The sequence below is a fragment of the Poecilia mexicana genome, unplaced genomic scaffold (genome assembly GCF_051168715.1).
Source record: "Poecilia mexicana isolate PSO_F unplaced genomic scaffold, ASM5116871v1 scaffold_21, whole genome shotgun sequence".
NCBI classification, from domain to species: Eukaryota; Metazoa; Chordata; class Actinopteri; order Cyprinodontiformes; family Poeciliidae; genus Poecilia; species Poecilia mexicana.
This window is the reverse complement of record NW_028263390.1, coordinates 644,657-667,898: the sequence shown is the minus strand read 5'-3', so window position 1 is coordinate 667,898 and position 23,242 is coordinate 644,657. Positions and strand designations below refer to the sequence as shown.

At 42.2% G+C, this 23,242-nt stretch overlaps 2 protein-coding genes and 1 long non-coding RNA gene across 3 annotated transcripts in view; 2 read left to right on the top strand and 1 right to left on the bottom strand.

Moving 5' to 3' along the window:
* Positions 1–202: 202 nt before the first annotated feature.
* Positions 203–3,568, bottom strand: hey2 (hes-related family bHLH transcription factor with YRPW motif 2). Its single transcript, XM_088001926.1, has 5 exons — positions 3,176–3,568; positions 2,175–2,235; positions 2,027–2,110; positions 1,224–1,302; positions 203–913 (listed from the first exon to the last, which is right to left on the bottom strand). The coding sequence occupies exons 1-5, from the start codon at positions 3,247–3,249 to the stop codon at positions 486–488; spliced, it is 726 nt and encodes a 241-aa protein (XP_087858052.1). The 5' UTR covers positions 3,250–3,568; the 3' UTR covers positions 203–485.
* A 3,314-nt stretch (positions 3,569–6,882) lies between these two features.
* On the top strand, positions 6,883–11,203 carry LOC106909120 (uncharacterized). The gene is made up of 2 exons (XR_015761838.1): positions 6,883–7,135; positions 10,339–11,203. It is a non-coding gene; the product is annotated as an uncharacterized LOC106909120 (long non-coding RNA).
* An 85-nt stretch (positions 11,204–11,288) lies between these two features.
* Positions 11,289–23,242, top strand: part of pex7 (peroxisomal biogenesis factor 7) — a 25,920-nt gene continuing 13,966 nt past the window's right edge. Inside the window, exons 1-6 of the mRNA XM_088001890.1 lie at positions 11,289–11,437; positions 12,028–12,148; positions 12,894–12,951; positions 14,998–15,148; positions 15,207–15,284; positions 16,690–16,798. Of these exons, the coding sequence (XP_087858016.1) occupies positions 12,034–12,148; positions 12,894–12,951; positions 14,998–15,148; positions 15,207–15,284; positions 16,690–16,798 (511 nt within the window). The 5' untranslated portion in view covers positions 11,289–11,437; positions 12,028–12,033. The remainder of the gene's footprint in view (positions 11,438–12,027; positions 12,149–12,893; positions 12,952–14,997; positions 15,149–15,206; positions 15,285–16,689; positions 16,799–23,242) is intronic.

Below are 23,242 nucleotides of genomic sequence, written 5' to 3'. Positions count from 1 at the left end.
TGGATAAAGTTTTCACACCCTGGTGAATCATCAGGCGTTAAAATGAGAAAATCATTATTTTAAAACGTTTTGCACCTTTAATGTGGTTTAAACTAAAAACCAAACAGGCTGTCATAAGTATTCATACCCTCAAATTCAGAGTTTCACCTTTTAATGTTTTTCCCAAAACCCAAAAGTTTGTTTTCTGAGACAGAAACTAAGACAGGCTAAGAATTAATTTATTTCTTAATTTTGGTAACAATAATTTTATTCCTGCATTATTTTGTTGCGACTTTCTTCTCTGGATTTAAACTTTTTCTCAGCTGGTTCTGATTCTCCGTCGCAGAATTTCGGTTCAGAAATTTATCAGCAGAAATTTCACATTACAGCTGGAAACAGATAAACAGTGAAACGGATGTGAAGGCGGTTCCGGTTCTGGTTCTGGTTCCGGTTCTGGTTCCAGTCAACCATCAGACATGGACAGGAAGTGCTGCCGGGGTCAGAGGTCATAAGGCCCCCACCTCAGAGCTCCAGGGTCGGTGGGGGGGCTGTGAGGAAGAGGAGGAGGGGAGGAAGGGCAGAGCGATGGGGAAGGAGGCGGAGAAGGAGAAGAGGGGTGCGGGGAGAAGGGGGGGCAGCAGGGAGGAGGAAGGTGAGCTGGAGGTCTGCAGCAGTTCCACCGGCCTCTGGGGGGCGCCGCCCGGGCGCAGCGCCGCCACCCAGTGGCTGTAAGGGGGAGGGCGGGGCTGCAGGCGGGCCGCCATGGCGGCGGCGTCCCGCTGGGCTGCGCAGTAGCTGAGGTGGGCCAGCAGGCGGCGCCGCAGCGCGTCGCAGGAGTCCAGGGGCTCCACGGCGCTCAGGTAGCAGGACGCTTCGCTCACACACTCCCTGAAGCCCAGAGACAGGAAGTCCAGCACCAGCGCTTCCTGCTGACCTGACCAACACACACGTCCATTTTGAATTTATTCACTTTTACAGGAACAGAAATATTAATAAACAAACCAGCTAGCCAAACGGCTAACGCTAAAAAAACACCTGAAGGAATATAATTACATGACATCACTTCCTGTTGAGCATTTATCTGCTCTCATACAGGAAGTATTCACCCCTCTACAGGAAGTGGTTGCATTGCTGGCTGGAGGAGCAGCTGAACTCCCTCCCCACCTGCTGCAGGTGTCTCTGCGTCGCCGTGGTTACCTGTCCCTCCCCACCTGCTGCAGGTGTCTCTGCGTCGCCGTGGTTACCTGTCCCTCCGGCCTGCAGCGTCTTCAGATGCTCCACGGTCATCTGCAGGATCTCGGCTTTCTCCAGTTTGGCAGAACCCTGCAGGAAGCGGCGCGGCGCCGTTAGCCGTTCTGATGCTAACAGATTGAAAATTCTCTGAAAAAGTTTTTTCATTTAAACTTTTGTCAGTTTTCTCTCGGCTGGTGATTGGCTGTTTAAACAACCAGACTGGTAAATTTATTCTAGTTTCATTTAATAAGAAAATTCTTTCAAAGTTCTGATTTCCACTTTTCTTGTGGCGGAGTTCCTCAGGGTCACTTCGCTGTGATTCATGGATCCATTTTTCACCTCAGAGGGAAAATATTTGAGGAATAAAATGTTCAGTCTGTATCTGAAAACTTTATTAAACGGTTTTTAGGTGGGAAACCGTCTGAGCTGCAGATCCAGATTCGTTAAAATCCAGTAAAATTTATTTAATCTGTGATCATTTATCTCTGTTTAAAATTAGAAACTCTTCCTATTTCTTTATAAATAGTAGAAAATTTAAAAAATAAAATAAAATGTCTAATTTTGTAATAAAAAATAGATTTTTTTTTAGCAATTTTTAAAATAAATATTTTAAAAATAACTTTTTAAAATAAAGTCCTTTTTGAAGGACGACAGACGAGTTTTTATTAATTATAAAACTAAAATTCACTGGTAATTTAGACATTATAAATGTGATAAATCATGATTATATTCAGAAAATGTGATTATTGTTTATTTTGCTGCACAGATGCTGCATCAGAAACGCAGGAGCTGAGAGGTCAAAGGTCAGGCTGACCTGTTTCTCCCAGGCCGTCGGGACGAGTCGCCGTAACTCCGACAGGCTGCTGTTGATCCGATCCCTGCGCCGCTTCTCGATGACCTGGAACCGACAGGAAACTGAAGGAGCGTCGGAGGCTCCGGGCCTCGGGACACGGCGAACCTACCCCTCTGCGCCGCTTCCTCGCCATCAGCTGCGCCGCTAGAGACGCGCGTCCGACCGGATCCCTGCAGGACATCCACAGAAATCACTGGAATCTGATTTTAATCCCTAATTTCACCGGGAATCTCAGAGAAAACTGCAAAATGTATCCAGGAAAAACAAACATTTTTAATTTCTTTTGTTTGCCAGTAAATATTTAAGCCTTTTTGGTTAAACATTTAAAATGTTGTTTGGCATTTAAAACAATCCAGTTTATATGAAAACAAATTCTGATTATTAACATTTTAACTATCAGTGTTGGATCTCAGTATTTTCTGCATAAATCACAATTATACATTTCTGTTTGATTTAATTATTTGTTTTAGAACAAAAAAAATAATTTACAGCTTTTCTTGTTTATTTATGTAAAACAGAAATGAAGCAGCAAGAATAATTATGTTTCTGGACCTACAAACTGAAAAGACTTTGAGAAACTTCTAAACATCTTTACAATAAACCTCCAAAAAAATAACTAGCAACTCTTTTATCTACAATAACTCTGAAGAATCTGAATTAATATTAATGACATTAAACTTCCCTTTGGGATCAATTATTTTTGAATTTGAAGTGAATTGGGAAGATTTAAATCAATTAAATTAACATTTATGACAACAAATTGATAGATCTGCTTTTTCACAAAGAAAAACTAAAAAAGTTAAATAATAATGATGAATGATCACACAGTTAGTTGGAAAAAGTCCTGAAATTATAAAGCCTCAATGTTAAAATATGCCGGTTTTAAAATGATTTTTTTTGTATTTTAAGATTAAATAATTGAGAGAATTTCTGCGAAATAAATAAAATATCAACGCTTGGTATATTTTCATAAAGATTAAAATATTTCTTCTAAAAGCAGAAAAGTTAATGACAAAGTGTTGTCTTTAATTTTAAGTTATTTTGACTTTCTAAAGTCATAATTAATGATGGGATGTTAGAGGTTCTCCAGGGAGGACGGGATGTTCTCACCCCGCAGGAAGCTTCTCACGGCCCGCAGCGACGCTCCGCTCCGCCGAGCTGCTGTCGCCACACGGCCGCCTCATGGCGCCCGGCGGCGGGGAGAGCTGGCGGGAGTCCCCGGGGAGAGACGGGTCAGAGCCGGAGGAGACCCGGAGCCGGCATTCCGGGTTTGGACCACCCGAACCCGTCAGAGTCCCGGAAGTTTTCCAGAATCAGGAATCTCCTCCGGATTTCCTCCAGGAATCAGAAGTTCTTTCTCGGATCCGGAGCGGATCTTCCAGCGGAGAGTTTCCGGTAAATACCCCGCGGCGGCGGACTGGGCTGACGGCCGCCGTGTCCTCCCCTCTCTTCATCCTCCTCCTCATCCTCTCCTGCCGGAGCTTTCCCACGGAGCAACGCGCACGCGCACTCAACCATCTCGCGCGCGACAGAAATGTATGGAAAGAGAAAAGTGCCAAATTTGATCACGGCTGAAAAGTCACACAAAGAATGTCAGTTTACGACTTTTGTTAAATTAGTCGAAAATGCCTTCAAAACGCCACTTTTTACATCTTTATACGAATACCTTCCAAATAGCGTAATTTACTCAGGTCATTGAATGCCACTTTTTATGCATAACATTGTTCAAAAATACTACTTCTGCTTACATCTATAAACCCAACATCTGGGATTACTGGTGCTGTGCTTGTTTTCCTTTCATTGTGCTTGTGTTGTTTTTATTTCTCTTAATTGATGCCTTGTTGCTGAAAGAGTGCTTCTTCTTCTTGGCCCCCTAGTGGCATGGAGGGCTCAAAGCATCTGCTGGGTTTGCTTAGCTTCTTCTTCCCGGCTCCAGAGAGATCAGGCTCCAATCGACAAAATCGGACATATATATATATATATATATATATATATGTATGTATATATAAAAGGTGTAGGTTGTGCAAGGAGGCCTCTGAGACAGTCCAGCACATAACAGCAGGGTGCAAGATGCTGGCAGGGAAAGCGTACATGGAACAACATAACCAAGTGGCGGGCATAGTGTACAGGAACATCTGTGCCGAATATGGACTGGAAGCCCCGAGGTCAAAGTGGGGGACACCCCCAAAGGTGGTGGAGAATGACCGAGCTAAGATCCTGTGGGACTTCCAGATCCAGACAGACAAGATGGTAATGGAGAACCAACCGGACATTGTGGTGGTGGATAAAGAACAGAGGAAAGCCGTTGTGGTGGATGTAGCAATACCAAGTGACCACAACATCAGACATCTCAGTCCAGAAATGTGCAGTTCTAGGCACAGCCAAGATACTGGAGGAGAACCTCAAGCTCCCAGGACTCTGGTAGAGGACCCGAGCTCAGAGGATGAAAGAGAGAGACCCACTCACGGAGGGTGAGAAGGGAATTATTATTATTTTATATAAAAAATTCCCCTCTCACCCTCCGTGGGTGGTCTCTTTCATCCTCTGAGCTCGGGTCCTCTACCAGAGGGTTCTGCGCAGTATCTTGGCTGTGCCTAGAACTGCACATTTCTGGACTGAGATGTCTGATGTTGTTCCTGGGATCTGTTTGAGCCACTGCTCCAGTTTGGGGGTGACTGCCCCGAGGGCCCCTATGACCACAGGCACCACTGTGGTCTTCACCTTCCAGGCCTTCTCCAGTTCCTCTCTGAGGCCCTGGTATTTCTCCAGTTTCTCATGCTCCTTTTTCCTGATGTTGTGGTCACTTGGTATTGCTACATCCACCACAACGGCTTTCCTCTGTTCTTTATCCACCACCACAATGTCCGGTTGGTTCTCCATTACCATCTTGTCTGTCTGGATCTGGAAGTCCCACAGGATCTTAGCTCGGTCATTCTCCACCACCTTTGGGGGTGTTCCCCACTTTGACCTCGGGGCTTCCAGTCCATATTCGGCACAGATGTTCCTGTACACTATGCCCGCCACTTGGTTATGTCGTTCCATGTACGCTTTCCCTGCCAGCATCTTGCACCCTGCTGTTATGTGCTGGACTGTCTCAGAGGCCTCCTTGCACAACCTACACCTTGGGTCTTGTCTGGTGTGGTAGATCTGAGCCTATATATATATATATATATATATATATATATATATATATATATATATATATATATATATATATATATATATATATATATATATATATATATATATATAGATATATATATATAGATATAGATATAGATATATAAAATATTGTTTTACCATATTAAGTTATTAATTGTGTTTATTTTTACTTCTCATTTCTAGCCGTAGAAAACTTAGTATTGATGGAAAACACAAGTTGCCAGGCAGATCCAAGAACTTTATTTTGATTTTCTTGGGAGCTGATTGGCTGACACTGATTATCGTAGCCAACCAACCATGTTTTACGTCAGTGATGGAAACGCCCACCTGACTACCAGAAACTTTAGGGAAAAGTGTGAGGAAAAGTAAATGGAATAAATTAATTTGGAAATAAAGAATTACATTGATTTATTTACTTATTTCCAAAATTACATATTTAATTTTATTGTGTCCTATTTTTGATTATTAATTTACTTATTCAGCATTTTTTTGTAATAGTTTTATTTACTATAATTTATTTACTTATTGTCAATTTAGACAGGATCAGCCTTCCGTAGAAATTAACCCAAATATACTTTAAATAAAAACTGAAAAAGGAAAACAGGTGAGGTTGTTTTATTACAAGTAATGAAATTAAGTTTATCCAGTAGAAATATTAAGTGTTTAAGTTCCCATGTTAAACAAACATAAATAAATGAAGTTTGACTAATTTAATTGTATTAAATGTAACAAATTATCTGAGTTTTTTAAAGTTTGAACTTTTCTTTTTTCAGTGCAGAAATGACTTTAAAACCGAAGTAATCCTTTGGAGGAGGAGGAGGAAGAGGAGGAGGAGGAAGAGGAAGAGGAGGAGGAGGAGGAGGAGGAGGAAGAGAAGGAGGAGGAGGAGGAAGAGAAGGAGGAGGAAGAGGAAGAGGAGGAGGAGGAAGAGGAGGAGGAGGAGGAGGAAGGCCTGGCAGTGATGAAGGTGACGACGTGTTGGAGACGCTGCGCTCTGTAATCTCCGAGCACTTGAACGCCTCACAGAGCAGGAGGAAGACCTCCCATCATCTTCATCGCGCCTGCAGCCCGCAGCAGATCGTCTCGGCTCACCGGCCGCTGTCGACACACACTTACAACCCTCCAGAACCAGAACCGGGTCGAGCAGAACCAGAAACAGCTGCTGCTGATCTAAACACACTGGACCTGAACTGATACCAAATAAAGAATAATCTGATTAACATCTGAAAAAACGAATAAAAACATCACATGAAAACAAATCTTTAATAAATCTAAAGATTTGCAGGTTCTTGTTTTCAATGTGCAGAAATGGGAAAACAGAATAAATCTCTGAGATTAAAAGGAAATTATCCAGAAATAGAAATTAAATTTAAATTTTAAATCATTTTTCAAACTTGTAAAAAAAGGTTTTCTTTCCTTAAATCCATTTTTATTCCCTGTTTTAGTGTGAAAAACACATTTTTCACACTAAAAAGTGTTAAAAATATTATTTAACTATTTTAGTTAAACAAAAATTAGATTTTTTTAAAAATAGAAACAAGATCATAGATCCAAAAGTCTAAATGGTTTTTCCTTCTGAAAATAGTTTTTTCCCCTTAAATCCATTTTTATTTCCATGAAAAACTTCCAGTTTGCTTCTTATTTTGGATTTGATTGAATGAAAGTGAAGATTTTTCGTCTCTTCTCAGATCAGTCTTCATCTGAAAACATTTCCAGGCTGTCATGATTTTAATGTAAAGTCGTAGTTTTGTCCGTGCCGCAGACGGCCCTCGCCCCCCACTTTGAACACCTTGGTGTTCTCTCTTCTTCGTTCCGATGTTTTCCAGCCGGCTGTCGGATCAGGTCCGCATTCCTCCGGTTATCTGTCTGGGCCTTATCAGGAGCGCCGCCCGTCTGGAGCGGAGGACGGTGAGTGTTTCTGGTCACCAGAACCAGAACCAGAACCGGGCTGACGTTCATGTCAGCAGGTTCTGCTCTGCCTTAGTCTCACCTCAGCAAAACATTTCTTTACATTTGTTCCCTAAATCTGAGCCCAGAGTAAAAATCAAAAGTAAGACTTAATATTAGAGCTAACTTTTAGCTTAGCGCACTTAGCTTATTTTCAACATTTGAAAATTTTTAAAGTTTCAAAAGTCAAAATGATCAACTTTTTCACTCTTATTTTTCCGCTGTGGCCCTTCTACACAAAACCTGCTGTGTTATGAAGCAACATGGTTAAATTTAGTGTTTTAGCATTAGCTTTTGCTAAAGCATGGTGGTGTAGCGCTTAGCGTTAGCAGAGCTAATGTTTATGATTAGCGCAGCTAGCTTTATAGTTAGCAATGCTCACCACTGAGCTCATATTTACAGGAATCTTTATTTTATAAATTCAGCGGCTCGTCTTGGCCGAAGCGGATCCGCCCTGAACAGAACCGAGGAGGGCAACCCGGCCCGCCGGGCCTCCACCGCTCGCTGTGCTAATGTTGACATTTGAGGTGGTTTCTAGACGGAGGAGTGGGTGTGGGAAAGATAGACACACACACACACCCCGACACACACACACACACACACACAGACACACACACACACCCCGACACACACACACACACACACACAGACACACACACACACCCCGACACACACACACACACACAGACACACACAGACACACACACACACCCCGACACAGACACACACACACACCCCGACACACACACACACACACAGACACACACACACACACAGACACACACACACACACACAAAGACACACAGACACACACACAGACACAGACACACAGACACACACACACACACACACACAGACACACACAGACAGACACACACACACAGAGACACACACACACACAGACACACACACACAGACACACACAGACAGACACACACACACACAGACACACACACACACAGAGACACACAGACACACACAGACACACACACACACAGAGACACACACACACACAGACACACACACACACACACACAGAGACACACACACACACACAGAGACACACACACACACACACACGGTCAGTTATCACAGACTCCCCCAGTGCTTCAGCTTCAAAATGCTCTGCTGGGAACATTCCGTCTATGATAGATATTTGAGTGAATTTATTTTGAAATGTGTCATAAGAGCAGCTGAACATGATGTCATAAAACTTTTTGTAACTTGTGGATCAGCCTCTCCGCAGGTTTGTCACCATAAATCCTCCTTTTCTGCTTCGATGCTCTGCAGAGCGACAACAAACTCTGGTTCCTCTGTTGTCATCTGGCTACTGTCAGTCCAGTTCATCGGACGAAACTTTGACTAAGCCGCTGGTTAAAAACGGCATGAATCCAAATGAAGGTTATTGATGTGCAGAAATGGGAACAGAGTGAATCTGAGTTTAACAGGAAATGATCCAGAAATAGAAATTAAATCATTTTTCATTCATGTTATGAAAAGTGTTTTTTTTCCCATTAAATCCATTTTTATTTCCATATTTTCACACATTTTTCTCCTAAAATGATCTAATCTCATGATGAATGCAGAATGCTAGTAGCCATTGTTAGCATTGTTGCAACAGGAAGCTTTGGGCAGTTGCCCAGGGCTGCATATGAGGGGGGGTTTGAGGGATCATAAGAAAAAATAAAACAGAATCTTTTCATCTCTTTGTTCAACTAGAGGTTACTAAAGACACATTTAAGCTTTTAGCATTAACCTAATAAATATAAACGTGGAAAGTATCGAGAAACTGATGAATAAACAAAAAACAAGAAGAGAGTTTCCTGATGCTAAATGACTAAAGTTCTGCAAAGCTGGCAGAGCAGAAGCAGCTTCACTGCAGGCTGGTGACGTTCCTGCTGCATCGGCTCGGCTCCACAGATTTAGGTGTCTTTTTCCTGCCTGAAGGGAAAAAAATCTAGGAAATTTTCCTCTGACATCAATCGGATACCAAACTGGAAGAATGAAGAACATGGAGACTCAATTCTCATTTCTACCAGAGTAAAATGTTTAATATTTATGTTTATTATCAATTCAAAGTGACTAAAGATGAATTATTCTCAGGCTTTGCTTCTTTTTCCACCAATCAGAACACTCCATTTTTATCATTTAGAAAATCTGGCATATAAAATGTTTGCTGAAAATAAAAACATTTAAAAACAGACAGAGATGCATTGAGAAGCAGAATAATGATCTTTTATTCCAGTACCATCAGAACCTGAGGAGAAGCTGCTGTTTAAGGATCAGAACCTCAGCGACGGATCGGAGGGTGTTGGTGTGTTTCTGCGCTGAAAGACGGCTTTATTCCCCGGTTCTGCTCACAGGCGCTCATTGTTTTCTGGACCGGTCAGCAGAGATCGCACAGAACGACAATCACCTTCAGACCTGATGGCCACAAACCGACGGAGGAGGCTTACCCAAGATTATCTGCCTGATCCGACTGCAGCTGCTGTCCAATACAAGCAGCTTCATCACAGATGCATGATGGTCATTTCTGTCGATGCCTGTTTCAGTTCCAACCCGCCGCAGCATCAGTGCGGTGGCCAGTGAGATAAATCATCACAAACCCCGGACGAGCCCCCAGTTTATCATGAACCAGCTCACTGGCTGTGACCAGCCAAGAGCACCGCTAGCTAAAAGGTTAGCGGCATTAGCCCTAAAACACTAATCACAAGCTTCAGGTCTGCTAAAGTACAGTGTGGTTTTAAGCTAATGCTAAGATGCTAAACAATTAGTCCAAGTTAATGCTAAAGTGTTACTACAAAATAGTAATTAGTGGACGCTAATGCTAAATGCTATCAATACAGTATTTAATGGAAACTAACAATAAAAAGTGCCATACCAGTTACGTTAATGGACTTCAAATTAAGAGCATGAATATAAACTTCGGATATAAACTTCTTGGAGAACTCTTAACAGTTTTCAAACTTCAACACAGATGTTTAGCTCTTTAGAATTTATCTGGAGAAATTAATTTAGGGGAAGCTAAATGCTCTTTGCTCTCTGAAAGTCTCCAGCAGCAGCCTCTGCCTGCCTCCCCCCTGCTTTTCCCAGGCCTGCGCTCCCAGGGTGGTTTGACCTGACTTTCTGCCCCTCTCTGCCCTCTTTCTGCCCCATGCTGCAGGGACACAGCGTCTCATTGTAGCCGGGCCCACGCCGCTCCGCCGGCTCCAACATGGAGGTCAAGCAGCAGGACAGGAGTCGCATCTGATGTTCAGGAGAGAAGCCTGGCTTTATTTTATTCTACTGGAAATAAAGTAATGAATAACAAACAGAAAGTTTCCAGAAGGGAGGAGCTGCAGTCAATCTGTTGTGCTGACATGAATCCACCTCAGCTTTCTGTAAACTGGACTCTTCAGCTGCTACTGCATGAAGGACAACCGAATTTATGGGGTTTTGGGTCCCGACAAAGATTTATTAATGTGTTTCATTCAAGGCAACTTCCCCTTTCAGCTGAATTTAGTGGAAAAGACATAAAAACAACTTTTCATCCTGTTGAATAAATGTTCTCTCTTTTACTGTTGGCCAGGAGGTGAAACTAAAACAATCATTAAACCTCAAATCAACTTTTCTTTGGCAGATAAACTCTCTAAATCTGTTGTTTGGGGTCCTATCTTCATATTTCTGTACAAATTGCAACATTCTTGTGTAAATTTGTTCTGAGTGGAATGTTTATATATAATTTTAATAATTTATTATTTACATGTGTATTTAAAATTAAAACATTTCAACTAACTATCTACCTATTATGTAAATGTAACATTTTGTTTATGGATTCCCGTTTTCAGGAGGATTGTGGCTCTTTTGGCCCAACAGTTTTCTGAAAAGTCAGATTTTAATGCAGGTGTTCTGATGCATTTCCCAGTTGGATAACTGCAAATTAATTAAACTTGATGCCTCAAATTACACAGCAGACTAATTAATAATCAGTTCTTTGTCTAACAGAATGAGATTTTGCATTTATTGCTGTAGATCTGCAGAGCCTTTGGGTTATTGTTTTGATGAAACGGCACCATCTAGTGGTAGAAAGAGAGATCGTCCTAAATGTCTCATCCGGGTTATCAAGTCAGCTGATCAAAACACGGAAGTGTTTGCAGCTGTGCAGCTTTTGGAGGATGTGAGCAGCACAGGATCTGCTTAGATGTGGAAAACCTTCTTTTTGCTCATTTTTAAATGGTTTTCATCAACGTTTAACGGTTAAAAGCGACGCTGGAGCGGAACCGGTGAGTTCGGACGGACTTGGGATTTTTTTCTAGTATCAAACGCAGTTCAGTTAATTATTGGTTATTTAAGATTAACGTTAGAAACAGAAACCTAAGACTCGAATGATTTCAGCTGAAAAAAGTCATTACTGTGTTTGCAGTGTATTTTCTGCGCAGCCGCAGTAAACTCAGCTTTGGGATCTGAAATACAACAGATGGAACAAGAATAACAGATTAAATAGCGCTGCATTTTCTTGTATTATTATTTACTGTAGTAGCAATTTATTAAAATTGCTATCGTATGTAAATATTTATCATCTAATTGTTTTCTTAAAATACAGTTTACTATTTTCTGTATTGTGGTTTTTAAAAGTGTATTTTGCCAAAATTTTATATTTGTTATATTTTTATTTAAAAACAATATTTACAAATTAATTTTGTACTCTGAATTCCTCATATCCAGTTGCATCTTTTTGTGTTGAGGAAGAAATAAATAAATAAAAACATTGTAAATTGACTAAGATTGAATAAAAAATATGAAAAAGCTTTAATTCTGATATTACCTGGATATTTTTTTCCTTTCAACTTTAACGGTCTCCTTCCCTCTGCAGAATCTGATGACGACGATGAAGGTGTTTCGCTGTCCTGGTCGCCATGGTTACGCCGTGGAGGCGTCGCCGTTCCTCCCGAACCGACTGGCCTGCGCGGCGTCCCAGTTCTACGGAATAACTGGTCAGTGTGGAGAGACGGAAACATCAGGAAGCAACGGATGACGGTTCATACAGAAATAAATACGAGCAACAAAATATTAAATTCATCTGAAACTTTATGAGTCAGAGCAGAACCTGGTTTCCTTCCTGGAAAAGATTCAGATGAAATACAATCAGAGAGAAATGACTTCAACATATATTTAAGATTAGATAATAATGATTATTATTTCAATGAAAAGAAAGAATATAAAAATACTAAATTAAAATACAAACTTCAGTGTAAATCAGATTAGGTAAATAATATAAATAAAAATAGTAGAAATGAGAAAAATAAAAAGAAATCTGTTAAACTGTGATAAAAACTATCAAACTCAAAATTAACAGTAAAATAAATTAATGAACACGAGTAAAATTACATTAAAAATGCAGATTATAACACTAATGAGAATAATAATTGTTAATATAATGAAGAATAGAAAGTTACTGCAGAAGGTAAGATAATTTTTAGGTGACTCAATATGACTGATTTCCTAATAAAAAGAGAAATATTTTAAATGTTTTTATATATATATATATGAAATCTAAATAAAACTAAATAATTATTAATTCAGTATGATTTATGTTGCAGAATGCATTTATAAATGCATTCTGCATTTATAAATGCATTAATATAAGTTTATATACGTATATGAACGACTATAAGTATATAAACTCTTTAATTATTATTATTAATCATAATATTAATAATAATGTTACTGTCTCTGCAGGTTCTGGTTCTCTGTTTGTTCTGGATCAGACTGAAACTGGGGTTGTTTTAGTGAGAAGGTAAAGTTTCTGGATTCTTTCCTTCATTTTTTTATTTTTTACCACAAACAGGAAGTGCAGATGTGTCCAGATTCGGGTTAGAATGTGTAAAACTCTTAGACCGCTCATTATTTCTTTTTTGTGGTGGCGAAACGCTGAAAACACACAGAATGAATGATGCAAAATCCAAAACACACAAAGAAAAAATTTGAATGTTAACAGAAAAACGCTGCAATCACAGGAACCAGAAGCAAAAGGGAACAAGCTACACAAAGCAGAAGTCCTCCAGGCCACCAGGGGGAGTCTGGAGTCGGCCATATTAGCTACACAAATATGCTGCTGCTCTCTACGATTGTGAAAACCATGAAGGATAGAAAACCTTTTCCTTCTTCCACTCAACTTTCTTCTGGAATCCCGTCATTCCTGAGTTTGTAGTTCCTGATGAAGCGGTCGGCTCCCCCTGCTGGTCTGGAGGACTAATGTCTGTGGAGTCAGTTTGGAGCGTTTTATTCTTGCTGATGTTTTTGCTTCTGTTTCCTGTTCTGGTGCATTTTATAATAATAATAATACATTTTATTTCAAAGGCGCCTTTCTGGCACTCAAGGACACCATACAAAGAGCGAAAAGTAACAGAAACAATAAAAAATGTAGCAATTAAAAATAGATAGAATAAATACACAACAATGTATCTATATGAAATCTATATATAAATCTATGTAAAAATCAAGCAAACCAATTGTGTCATGTGGAAAAGGCAGATCTAAAAAGGTGTGTTTTAAGTTCGGTTTTAAATTTAGGGAGTGACTTTATGTTTCTAAGGTGAGGTGGTAATGAGTTCCAGAGTTGGGGAGCAGAGCGACTGAAAGCTCTGCTCCCCATGGTAGTAAGACGAACAGAGGGGACAGACAAATGGATGGAGGAGGATGATCTGAGGGAACGAGAGGGAGTGGCAATATGAATAAGATTGGAAAGATAGTGGGGAAAAATTGTAAAGTTTAAAAGTATACAGAAGAATTTTGTATTCTATGCGGAACTTGGTAGGCAGCCAATGAAGTCTTTGCAAGATAGGAGTGATGTGGTGCATGGATGGGGTTTTAGTAATGATACGGGCAGCTGAGTTCTGGACCAGTTGAAGTTTATGAAGAGATTTCTGGGTGAGACCAAACAGAAGGGAGTTGCAATAGTCCAGGCGTGATGTCACAAGACAGTGAACAAGAATAGCAGCGGAATGGGAAGAAAGGGAGGGGCAAAGACGGTTGATGTTGCGTAGATGAAAATAAGCTGAGCGGGTAATGTTGTTAATATGAGACTGGAAAGAAAGAGTGCTGTCAAGAATAACACCCAGACTCTTTACCTGAGGGGAGGGGGAAACAGAACAGTTATCAATTTCAAGACTAAAGTTTTTGATTTTGGCCAGATTAGATTTAGTACCAATGAGAAGGACCTCCGTTTTATCACTATTAAGCTTAAGTAGATTAGAGGAGAACCAGGATTTAATTTCAGTCAAGCAGTCAGTAAGCGAGGCTGGTGGAAGGTTGGAGGAGGGCTTACTGGAAACATAAAGCTGGGTGTCATCTGCATAACAGTGAAAATCAATGTTATATTTACGAAAGATATTACCCAGGGGAAGGAGATAAATAATAAAAAGAAGGGGCCCCAAGACAGAGCCCTGGGGAACTCCTGATGTAACAGAGGAAGGTTGGGAAGAAAAGGTTTTGATCCGAACGAACTGAGTGCGGCAGGAAAGATATGATTTAAACCAGTTTAGAGGGGTCTGAGTGATACCAATGGAAGACAGTCTATTAAGTAGGGTGTCATGACAAATAGTGTCAAACGCTGCACTCAAATCAGGTAGGATAAGAATGGACAGCAAGCCAGAGTCAGCTGCCATCAGGAGGTTAATGTTAGCTGCAGTTTGGCTCCTTTCAGCCACCGTAGTTTAATTTCCTGCTGACAAACTTTAATGTTCAGAGTTTCTGGAGGATTTCCAGAGAATTTATTGGGCTTGGGCTCCTTTTCTCTCTCTCTCTGCCTCTCTCTCTGACACACACTCTCCGTGTGTGTCAGCTGGCAGTGGGGTGACGGTCTCTTCGACGTTGCGTGGAGTGAAGCTAACGAACACATCTTGGTGGCAGGAGGCGGAGACGGCAGCCTGCAGCTTTGGGACTCAGCCAATCAGAACGCTCCGCTGAGAGTGGCCAAGGAGCACACACAGGAGGTATGACACACACACACACACACGCAGCCCGCTGTGACTGACCGATGTGTGTGTGAAGGTTTACTCTGTGGACTGGAGTCAGACCAGAGCAGAGAACCTCATCGCCTCCGGATCCTGGGACCGCTCCGTTAAAGTGGTGAGGCTCCGCCCTATGAGGGGCCGTTTAGGACAAAATTTACGTTTTGTCTCTCACACACTACCAAAAACTCTCGCATACTCAAAAAAAACTAAAATGTCACACACACAAACGTTAACTTTCTCGCTCACACACACACAGACGTTTATCTCTCACATACACAAGACTAAAGTTGAACACACACACACAGTACTAAGACTCGTTTTTTGAATGTGTGAGTTGGAAGAGGCGGGGCATAATTTTTGGATCAAACTGCGCATGCGTAGATCCTAAACTATAAGTTTCGATTGTTGACTCACTGTATGTTCTATTACTTAGTATATTTGTGCTTTTAAATATATATAAATATATTGAAACTATCTTTCAATAGCTACCTTATATTAAACTATGTTAAGGACAAATGTCAAACATAGTGCAAATATTTTGAAAACAAAGTAAAAGATCTTGCAGGTATATTAATCTCCTTCCTCCTTCATCAGAAATGAAAAATTATAAATGCACACTATGTGTTGGGAACCTGTGTTTGTTGACTGACTTTTATTTGTCAGGCTTACGAGACAAAAGCTGAAAAAAGATCGATTGTCTTCGCTTTCAAAATAACACAAAACAGCGAAAAAAGACCTCCACACCGGACCTCGTTTATTTATGTATGTATTTTTATTTTGATAGCTGCCGATTAAACTGAAAGTTACACATTGACATGATCATATGAGTAGTTTTTACCGAGAAATCGATCAGAAGCGCCGTGAAAATGGTCAGATTCACCGGATCCGCGTCTCTGGCTGCAATGCGCGCTCCCGTCACAGGGGGCAGATTTTCACGGGGGAACAGAATTTCTCACAAGACCTCTTAATAATTCCTGTAATGCTGCCACCCAGTGGACAGATTGTACTACAGCAATTTTGCTACTTTTAATCAATCAATCAGATTTATTTATTTCTATAGCACATTTAATCTACAAGAAAGTTAAACGTTCTATATATATTTAAAAGCACAAATATACTAAGTAATAGAACATACAGTGAGTCAACAATCGAAACTTATAGTTTAGGATCTACGCATGCGCAGTTTGATCCAAAAATTATGCCCCACCTCTTCCGTGACAACTCACACATTCAAAAAACGAGTCTTAGTACTGTGTGTGTGTGTTCAACTTTAGTCTTGTGTATGTGAGAGATAAACGTCTGTGTGTGTGAGCGAGCTGTTAGCAGTGTATGTGAGCGAGAAAGTTAACGTTTGTGTGTGTGTGACATTTTAGTTTTTTTTGAGTGTGCGAGAGTTTTTGGTAGTGTGTGAGAGACAAAACGTAAATTTTGTCCTAAACGGCCCCTCATACCGCCCTTTTATCTGAGGCTCCGCCCCTTTCTTTGTGGCTCCGCCCATAATGCTCCTCTCTCTCCTGAAGTGGGACCAGAACCTCGGCCGCTCCCTCGCCACGCTCAGGGGTCACGAAGGGGTCGTCTACAGCTCCATCTGGTCTCCTCACATCCCAGGATGCATTGCTTCAGCCTCTGGTCAGCCGCCGCTCTCATTCTCTTTCAGGAATCCCAGAATTCCCAGCAATCAGCTGTGAATGCTGTTGGTGCAGCTTAGTTTGTTGGAGGCTTTTGGCCACAGGGGGGCGCTGCTGCAGCGTGAACATAAATCCGTCTGACAGAAAATCATTCATGGGTTTAAATATTTTTCACTCATGAAATCTGAAAAGTGTGGCATGCTCAGCTCTAGTTTCAGTGATTTTAGGTTTACTATTTTTAGAGCAGAATTCAGATCCCACTGGATCCATCCGGATCCCACTGGGTCAGTGGAGCTGAACTGGGCTCTGGGTTTTCTGGAAAAACCTGGATCTGCTGTGGAAAGTCCCAGCTGAGCCTGAGGGATCCTGGCCCGACGGACCGGTCTGCTGCAGAAAAAAGTTGGATTAAAAAATAAATAAATAAATAAGTTTTTTCAACATTTCCCCCCCCCCCAACATTTGACTTCTATCATGACCTTTTAAACATTTAAGGAAAATATATTAATTTGCTCCTTTTTCTGATTTTCATTATTTTTCTACTTTTTAATGTGATCAAAATACTTTGAAAAACTGAAGTCACTTTTTTATTTCATCATTTCCTTCCTTTCTATTTGCATTTTGTAATTTGTTTAATATTTCTATTTGTTTAGAAGAACAGCATTTTTATATTTTTGTTTTTAATCTTTTTTTTATTTGTTTAGTTTCTTTCTTTTTTGAAAAAAAAAATATTTTTTTTGTCTTTCTTGTTTCGAACCTTGATTTTTCTTTTAAATCTGATGGTGGGTTCCGGTCCGGTCGGGCTGGTTCTGTTTTGGACCTTTGAACCAGCCGGTGCAGCAGCAGAACCCTGAAGCCCAGCGGCTCTTTGTGGACCCGACTCCGGCCGGTTCTGGTTCAGTTGAAACAGCGTCACATGGGTTTCTGGTCCCAACAGAACCGACTGCAGCTCACGAGACGGCCGGCGACCCGGTTTCTCACAAACGCTGCTTTGTTCCTGAGCTTTTCTTAGAGTCTCAGCTCTACCAGGAAAATGTGCCAGCGGATTATTAAGTATGACGTCATGGCTACATGTAGCGAAGGTTAGCATGTAGCTTCAGCTGCTGGCTAAACGTGGATCATTTCCTGGATCAGTGAGTCGTCGCTACACTAAATGCCAACAGTGTTTAGCTGATGCTAACGCTAAATGCTAATCATGAACATTCATTTCGCTTCAGGAAGTGATTCTTTGTGACGGAGCTTTCAGGTTTAGGTGACGGGGAAGATGGCGCAGCGTGTGCCGAGCTGTTATTTCCCACTAATGCTGCTGTTCTGGACTGCCTTTTGTCTTCGTTTTGCATGCTGTGGATTCGGTAATCCGGGAGGTGTTGGAGTGAGTACCAGGAAAATGTCTAAGAATAAACTAAGGGAGCACATGCTGCTAGCTCCGTTAGCATCGAGAACCAGCTAGCTTCGGAGAACATGACCGCCTTATGTCAGGTGTCACGATGATTACACTGAACACCGGAGCCACTTTGAGGATGAAAGTTTCCCTCTGCTCACCTCTGCTCCAAAAACGGATAGAAAAGATAAATGGTGACGTCATAGAAACGCTTTCCAAGCTTATCAGCGACAGAGACAGAGCTGATGGTCTGGAGGTTTGGGAACCGGATCGAGACGCTGCAACCTGAAGCTCTATGGACACGACAGGATGATGAAGATGCTCTGCTGGTTAAAATCTGCCAGGCTACAATTCCCAAGGAAAAGATGTCCCCAGTGTCCTTCACAGATGTCCCCAGTGTCCTTCACAGATGTCCCCAGTGTCCTTCACAGATGTCCCCAGTGTCCTTCACAGATGTCCCCAGTGTCCTTCACAGATGTCCCCAGTGTCCTTCACAGATGTCCCCAGTGTCCTTCACAGATGGACACCATCACAGATGTCCCCGGTGTCCTTCATAGATGGACACCATCACAGATGTCCCCAGTGTCCTTCACAGATGGACACCATCACAGATGTCCCTGGTGTCCTTCATAGATGTCCCCAGTGTCCTTCACAGATGTCCCCAGTGTCCTTCACAGATGTCCCCAGTGTCCTTCACAGATGGACACCATCACAGATGTCCCCGGTGTCCTTCATAGATGGACACCATCACAGATGTCCCCAGTGTCCTTCACAGATGGACACCATCACAGATGTCCCCGGTGTCCTTCATAGATGGACACCATCACAGATGTCCCCGGTGTCCTTCATAGATGGACACCATCATAGATGTCCCCAGTGTCCTTCACAGATGGACACCATCATAGATGTCCCCGGTGTCCTTCACAGATGGACACCATCATAGATGTCCCCGGTGTCCTTCACAGATGTCCCCAGTGTCCTTCACAGATGGACACCATCACAGATGTCCCCGGTGTCCTTCACAGATGGACACCATCACAGATGTCCCCGGTGTCCTTCACAGATGGACACCATCACAGATGTCCCTGGTGTCCTTCACAGATGGACACCATCACAGATGTCCCTGGTGTCCTTCACAGATGGACACCATCACAGATGTCCCTGGTGTCCTTCACAGATGGACACCATCATAGATGTCCCCAGTGTCCTTCACAGATGGACACCATCATAGATGTCCCCGGTGTCCTTCACAGATGTCCCCAGTGTCCTTCACAGATGGACACCATCACAGATGTCCCCGGTGTCCTTCACAGATGGACACCATCACAGATGTCCCCGGTGTCCTTCACAGATGGACACCATCACAGATGTCCCTGGTGTCCTTCACAGATGGACACCATCACAGATGTCCCTGGTGTCCTTCACAGATGGACACCATCACAGATGTCCCTGGTGTCCTTCACAGATGGACACCATCACAGATGTCCCCGGTGTCCTTCACAGATGGACACCATCACAGATGTCCCCGGTGTCCTTCACAGATGTCCCTGGTGTCCTTCACAGATGGACACCATCACAGATGTCCCCGGTGTCCTTCACAGATTCTAATTTCTCCACTTTGTTCTCATGTCTTTGTTTCCCTCACGTGGAAACGTCAAACCAAAGTCTTGTTTCTGTTTGCTAAAAAGATTAACGCTGACTTTGTCTTTTTCCAAGAAAGTCATTCTAGTTGTGATGATCTGAATTCCTCCAGCCTCAGTGGGGTGATGATGTCTCAGGGTTCAGGAGCTGTTTGCATTTTTCAGAATAACTTTAGCCTTTCAGCATTAAAGACTGAAGGACATTACTTAATCATTATAATTGATTGCAATTTCCCCCTTCAAAGTGTAGATTCCTTTGCATCTATGGATGTAATGAAAAAACTAAAAATATCAGTTTTTCCCCATATTGAGAACCACTGGTTAATATGTCCTGCCGCGCTGCTCTGATGATGCTAACAGCTATTAACTAGCTTTACAGAGCGGTTCAGTCTGGGTGTATGGAGGTCGAACACAGATTGTTCACATGGCCTAATAAACATCGACTCCTGGCTGCTGTCGGTCAGACATGCAGCGTTCTGCCTCAGATCCTGAGCATGAAGACAGACTTTGATCAGACAGAGCAGAGAGCTGAGCAACTCTACAACATGATTATATGATCCACTGACAGATCCTGGTCCAAAGCTCAGAGAATGTTCTCGGGTTAAACTGGGAACTTCTGAAGTTTCAAATAGGAAAATGTGGTAAAAAGAAACAAACTCCAGATTTCATCATTTCAAACTTAACGACTCTTTTCCTGAAATCAGTGGATCAGATGTCGGGAGAGAAACGATTTTTCAGAATTGCAGAACATTCCAGTTTCTTTTTAAAGTCCGTTTGGCTGTGAACACAACAGTTTGACCTCAGTCACAAGAAATCAGTCTAGATTTTGCTATCTAGACTGATTTCATGTGTGGAAAATGAGAGCAGAGTGGCTTCATTAGGTCCAGACAGAGATGTTTGGAGGACGGTGAGCAGATTCTGCTATAACTCTACTGTTATACTCAGAATGAATGGAAACACCTGCAGTGATCTCATGAAATCTCCTCTTTCTGTGCCAACCTGCACAGATTATCTCACAGCTCCGCATAGAACGGCGAGTAGCTGCTCAGCTCCTGGATGCTCTTCCACATCTTAAAAAAATTGGTGAAAGTAATAAACTTTGTTGTGATCAGGCAATCTCTCTGCTGGACACTTTGGATGCGATTAAACGCCTAAAGACGAACAAATCTCCAAGACGGCTGAGGGTCTATAAATGATTCTCCACACAGCTGGACCTTTTCTCCTCCAGGGACATTTGGAAAGCTTTGAGAGGGGAACCGTCCTGCTGCCCCGACCCAGGCCAGAACCTGGACCTGGACCAGGACCAGGACCAGAACCAGGTCCTGGTCCTGGTTCTGGTTCTGGTCCTGGTGCTCTGTTACTTTAACCCTGAAATCTCCAGTCAAACTGTCCAAACTCTGTTTGCTGTCTAAGCCCAATAATCTCCTCACAGATTAATAATCTGGCATAAGGATATTCTACCCAAGAATAAATCTGTTCACTGACTCCTGGAAATCTAACATAATGTATGTAAGCAGCTGTTTGTTCGGTGAGTTTCTGTCGGTTGGAGTTGGAAGCTGAGGATCCGGCCGTTCCCTGAACGCCTCATCCCTCAGAAACCAAACTCAGGCAGTTCAGTGGGAACTTCTGCTGCTGAAACTCGTCTGGCGTCCGATTCCAGAAACGATCCGATCCATCAGCTGATCCACCTGAGCTGCTGTTCATCCATGGAGACGGTTTGGTCTCTGCCTCATCGACTAACCAAGACGCTCTGTAAACTAGTCCACAGGCTGCGCCACAGGAAATGTGTAGATTCAAGACAAATATGGACCTCTTCCTGTACGACTCAGGCTGGAGGCATGAATCATTAGTTTGGAGCTGTGGCTCCACCAAACAGGCCGATGTGAGCAGCTTATGCTTCCTGCTCAGTTTTAAACTTATTCTGGCTTTGCTGCTTCTGACGAGAACAACTGATTCTTTTTGTCATCAATCTCATTTTACTTCTTGCTAAATACGTTTCACATAAAGCAAGGTCAGCAAAATCAAACCTTTATATGTACAAACATCTCATGTCTTTAATAATCCAAAAGCCACGAAAACTATACATTTATTAATTTAATATCTTGTAATTCTCTGGATGATTTTCTTGTCACTATGTATAAAATCCCCCCTGGCATATTTATCTTATTTATTTTTTTTACTTTTCTCATGTTTGTGTACAATGTCAATGTTTCAAATTTGCTTTAAAAAAAAGGTTTGTATAGTTTTGCTTTAGTAAACGGTTCACTGCAGCAATGCATTGTGGGTAGAGGATAATACCCTCAGACATTTTCATGTTTGTCTGGTTCTCTACTGTCAGTTTACAGATGTCTAACTACTTAAATAATTCATAACAGTTTATAACCAAAACTTTGACTCAGAGGAAAATGGCAAAGTAAATTAGTGCTTTAGAATTTATCTGGAAAAACTAAATTGGGGGAAGCTAAGTGCGCTAAAGATTGCTAAGGTTAGCAGAAATGCTAAAGCGGAAAGCCTTCTGGGTCAAAGAGCAACATCGTCCCAATGAGCTGCCCATCTCTAACCAACCTGAGCGCCTCACCACTGCATCCATTAACTGGACAGTTTGGAGGAGAAACACTGAAAACATCTGAAAATGTATTTTTATCGTCTGCATGGATTCACCAGAGCTTAAAATCTTTAAACTTCCTCTGGAATTGGACACATTTTCAGTGAAAGCATCCGGAGCTGCGTGTGTTTTCAGTCACTGCATTAAACTCCCCTCAGCAGCTGATGGTGGTTTTGTTCCTGTGATTGTTCCGATGCCGCCCGCGCGGCGCGGCGCTGCTGCGGATTAGCCGTGAAGGCGCTGCGCCGCGCCGCGGCTGGCAGCTTCCTGCTCACCTACACACTCGCTGCCATCCGCCTCAACGCCGCTCAGCTAATGAGATAAAGGCTGTTTCAAAACATGCAGATGAAAAAGAAGCGGGGATTATCTGCAGCAGAACAGGACGGATCAGGTGGGAGCTGCTCTGATTGGTCAGGATGATGATCGTCAGCCAATCAGAGCGTCTCTGTGTGGGACGACTTTATCCTCATATTTAATCTGTTTGCTCTTTTTTCCTTTAATCCATTTAGATCAGATTAAGCAGAGTTTAGACGCCATGCGAAACATCATGAGTTTCTGCACAGGGACTGAGACCAGAAGGTCAAAGGTCGAAGGTCTCCTCTGGCTCTACGTCCATTCTGAGCATGTGCAGCACTGAAGCGATCTAGACTTGAGTCTGCTCAGCTTCCAGTAGCCAGACGGCTAACAGGAAGCACACACCTCCAAATTGCACCCATCCCAGCTGTGCTGGTTGCTAAGCAACTGAGGAAAGGGGCGGGGTTTCCAGGCTGCTTTTTAAATCCCAAACACCAATCGTAATTATATCAACAGAGTCAGCAACAT

Coding starts and splice junctions, on each gene's coding strand:
- hey2 (XM_088001926.1), bottom strand. CDS start 3,249: ATGAGGCGGCCGTGTGGCGACAGCAGCTCGGCGGAGCGGAGCGTCGCT. Junction 2,236..3,175: donor CGTGAGAAGCTTCCTGCGGG/GTGAGAACATCC, acceptor GATGTCCTGCAG/GGATCCGGTCGGACGCGCGT. Junction 1,303..2,026: donor CGACGGCCTGGGAGAAACAG/GTCAGCCTGACC, acceptor CGCTTCCTGCAG/GGTTCTGCCAAACTGGAGAA.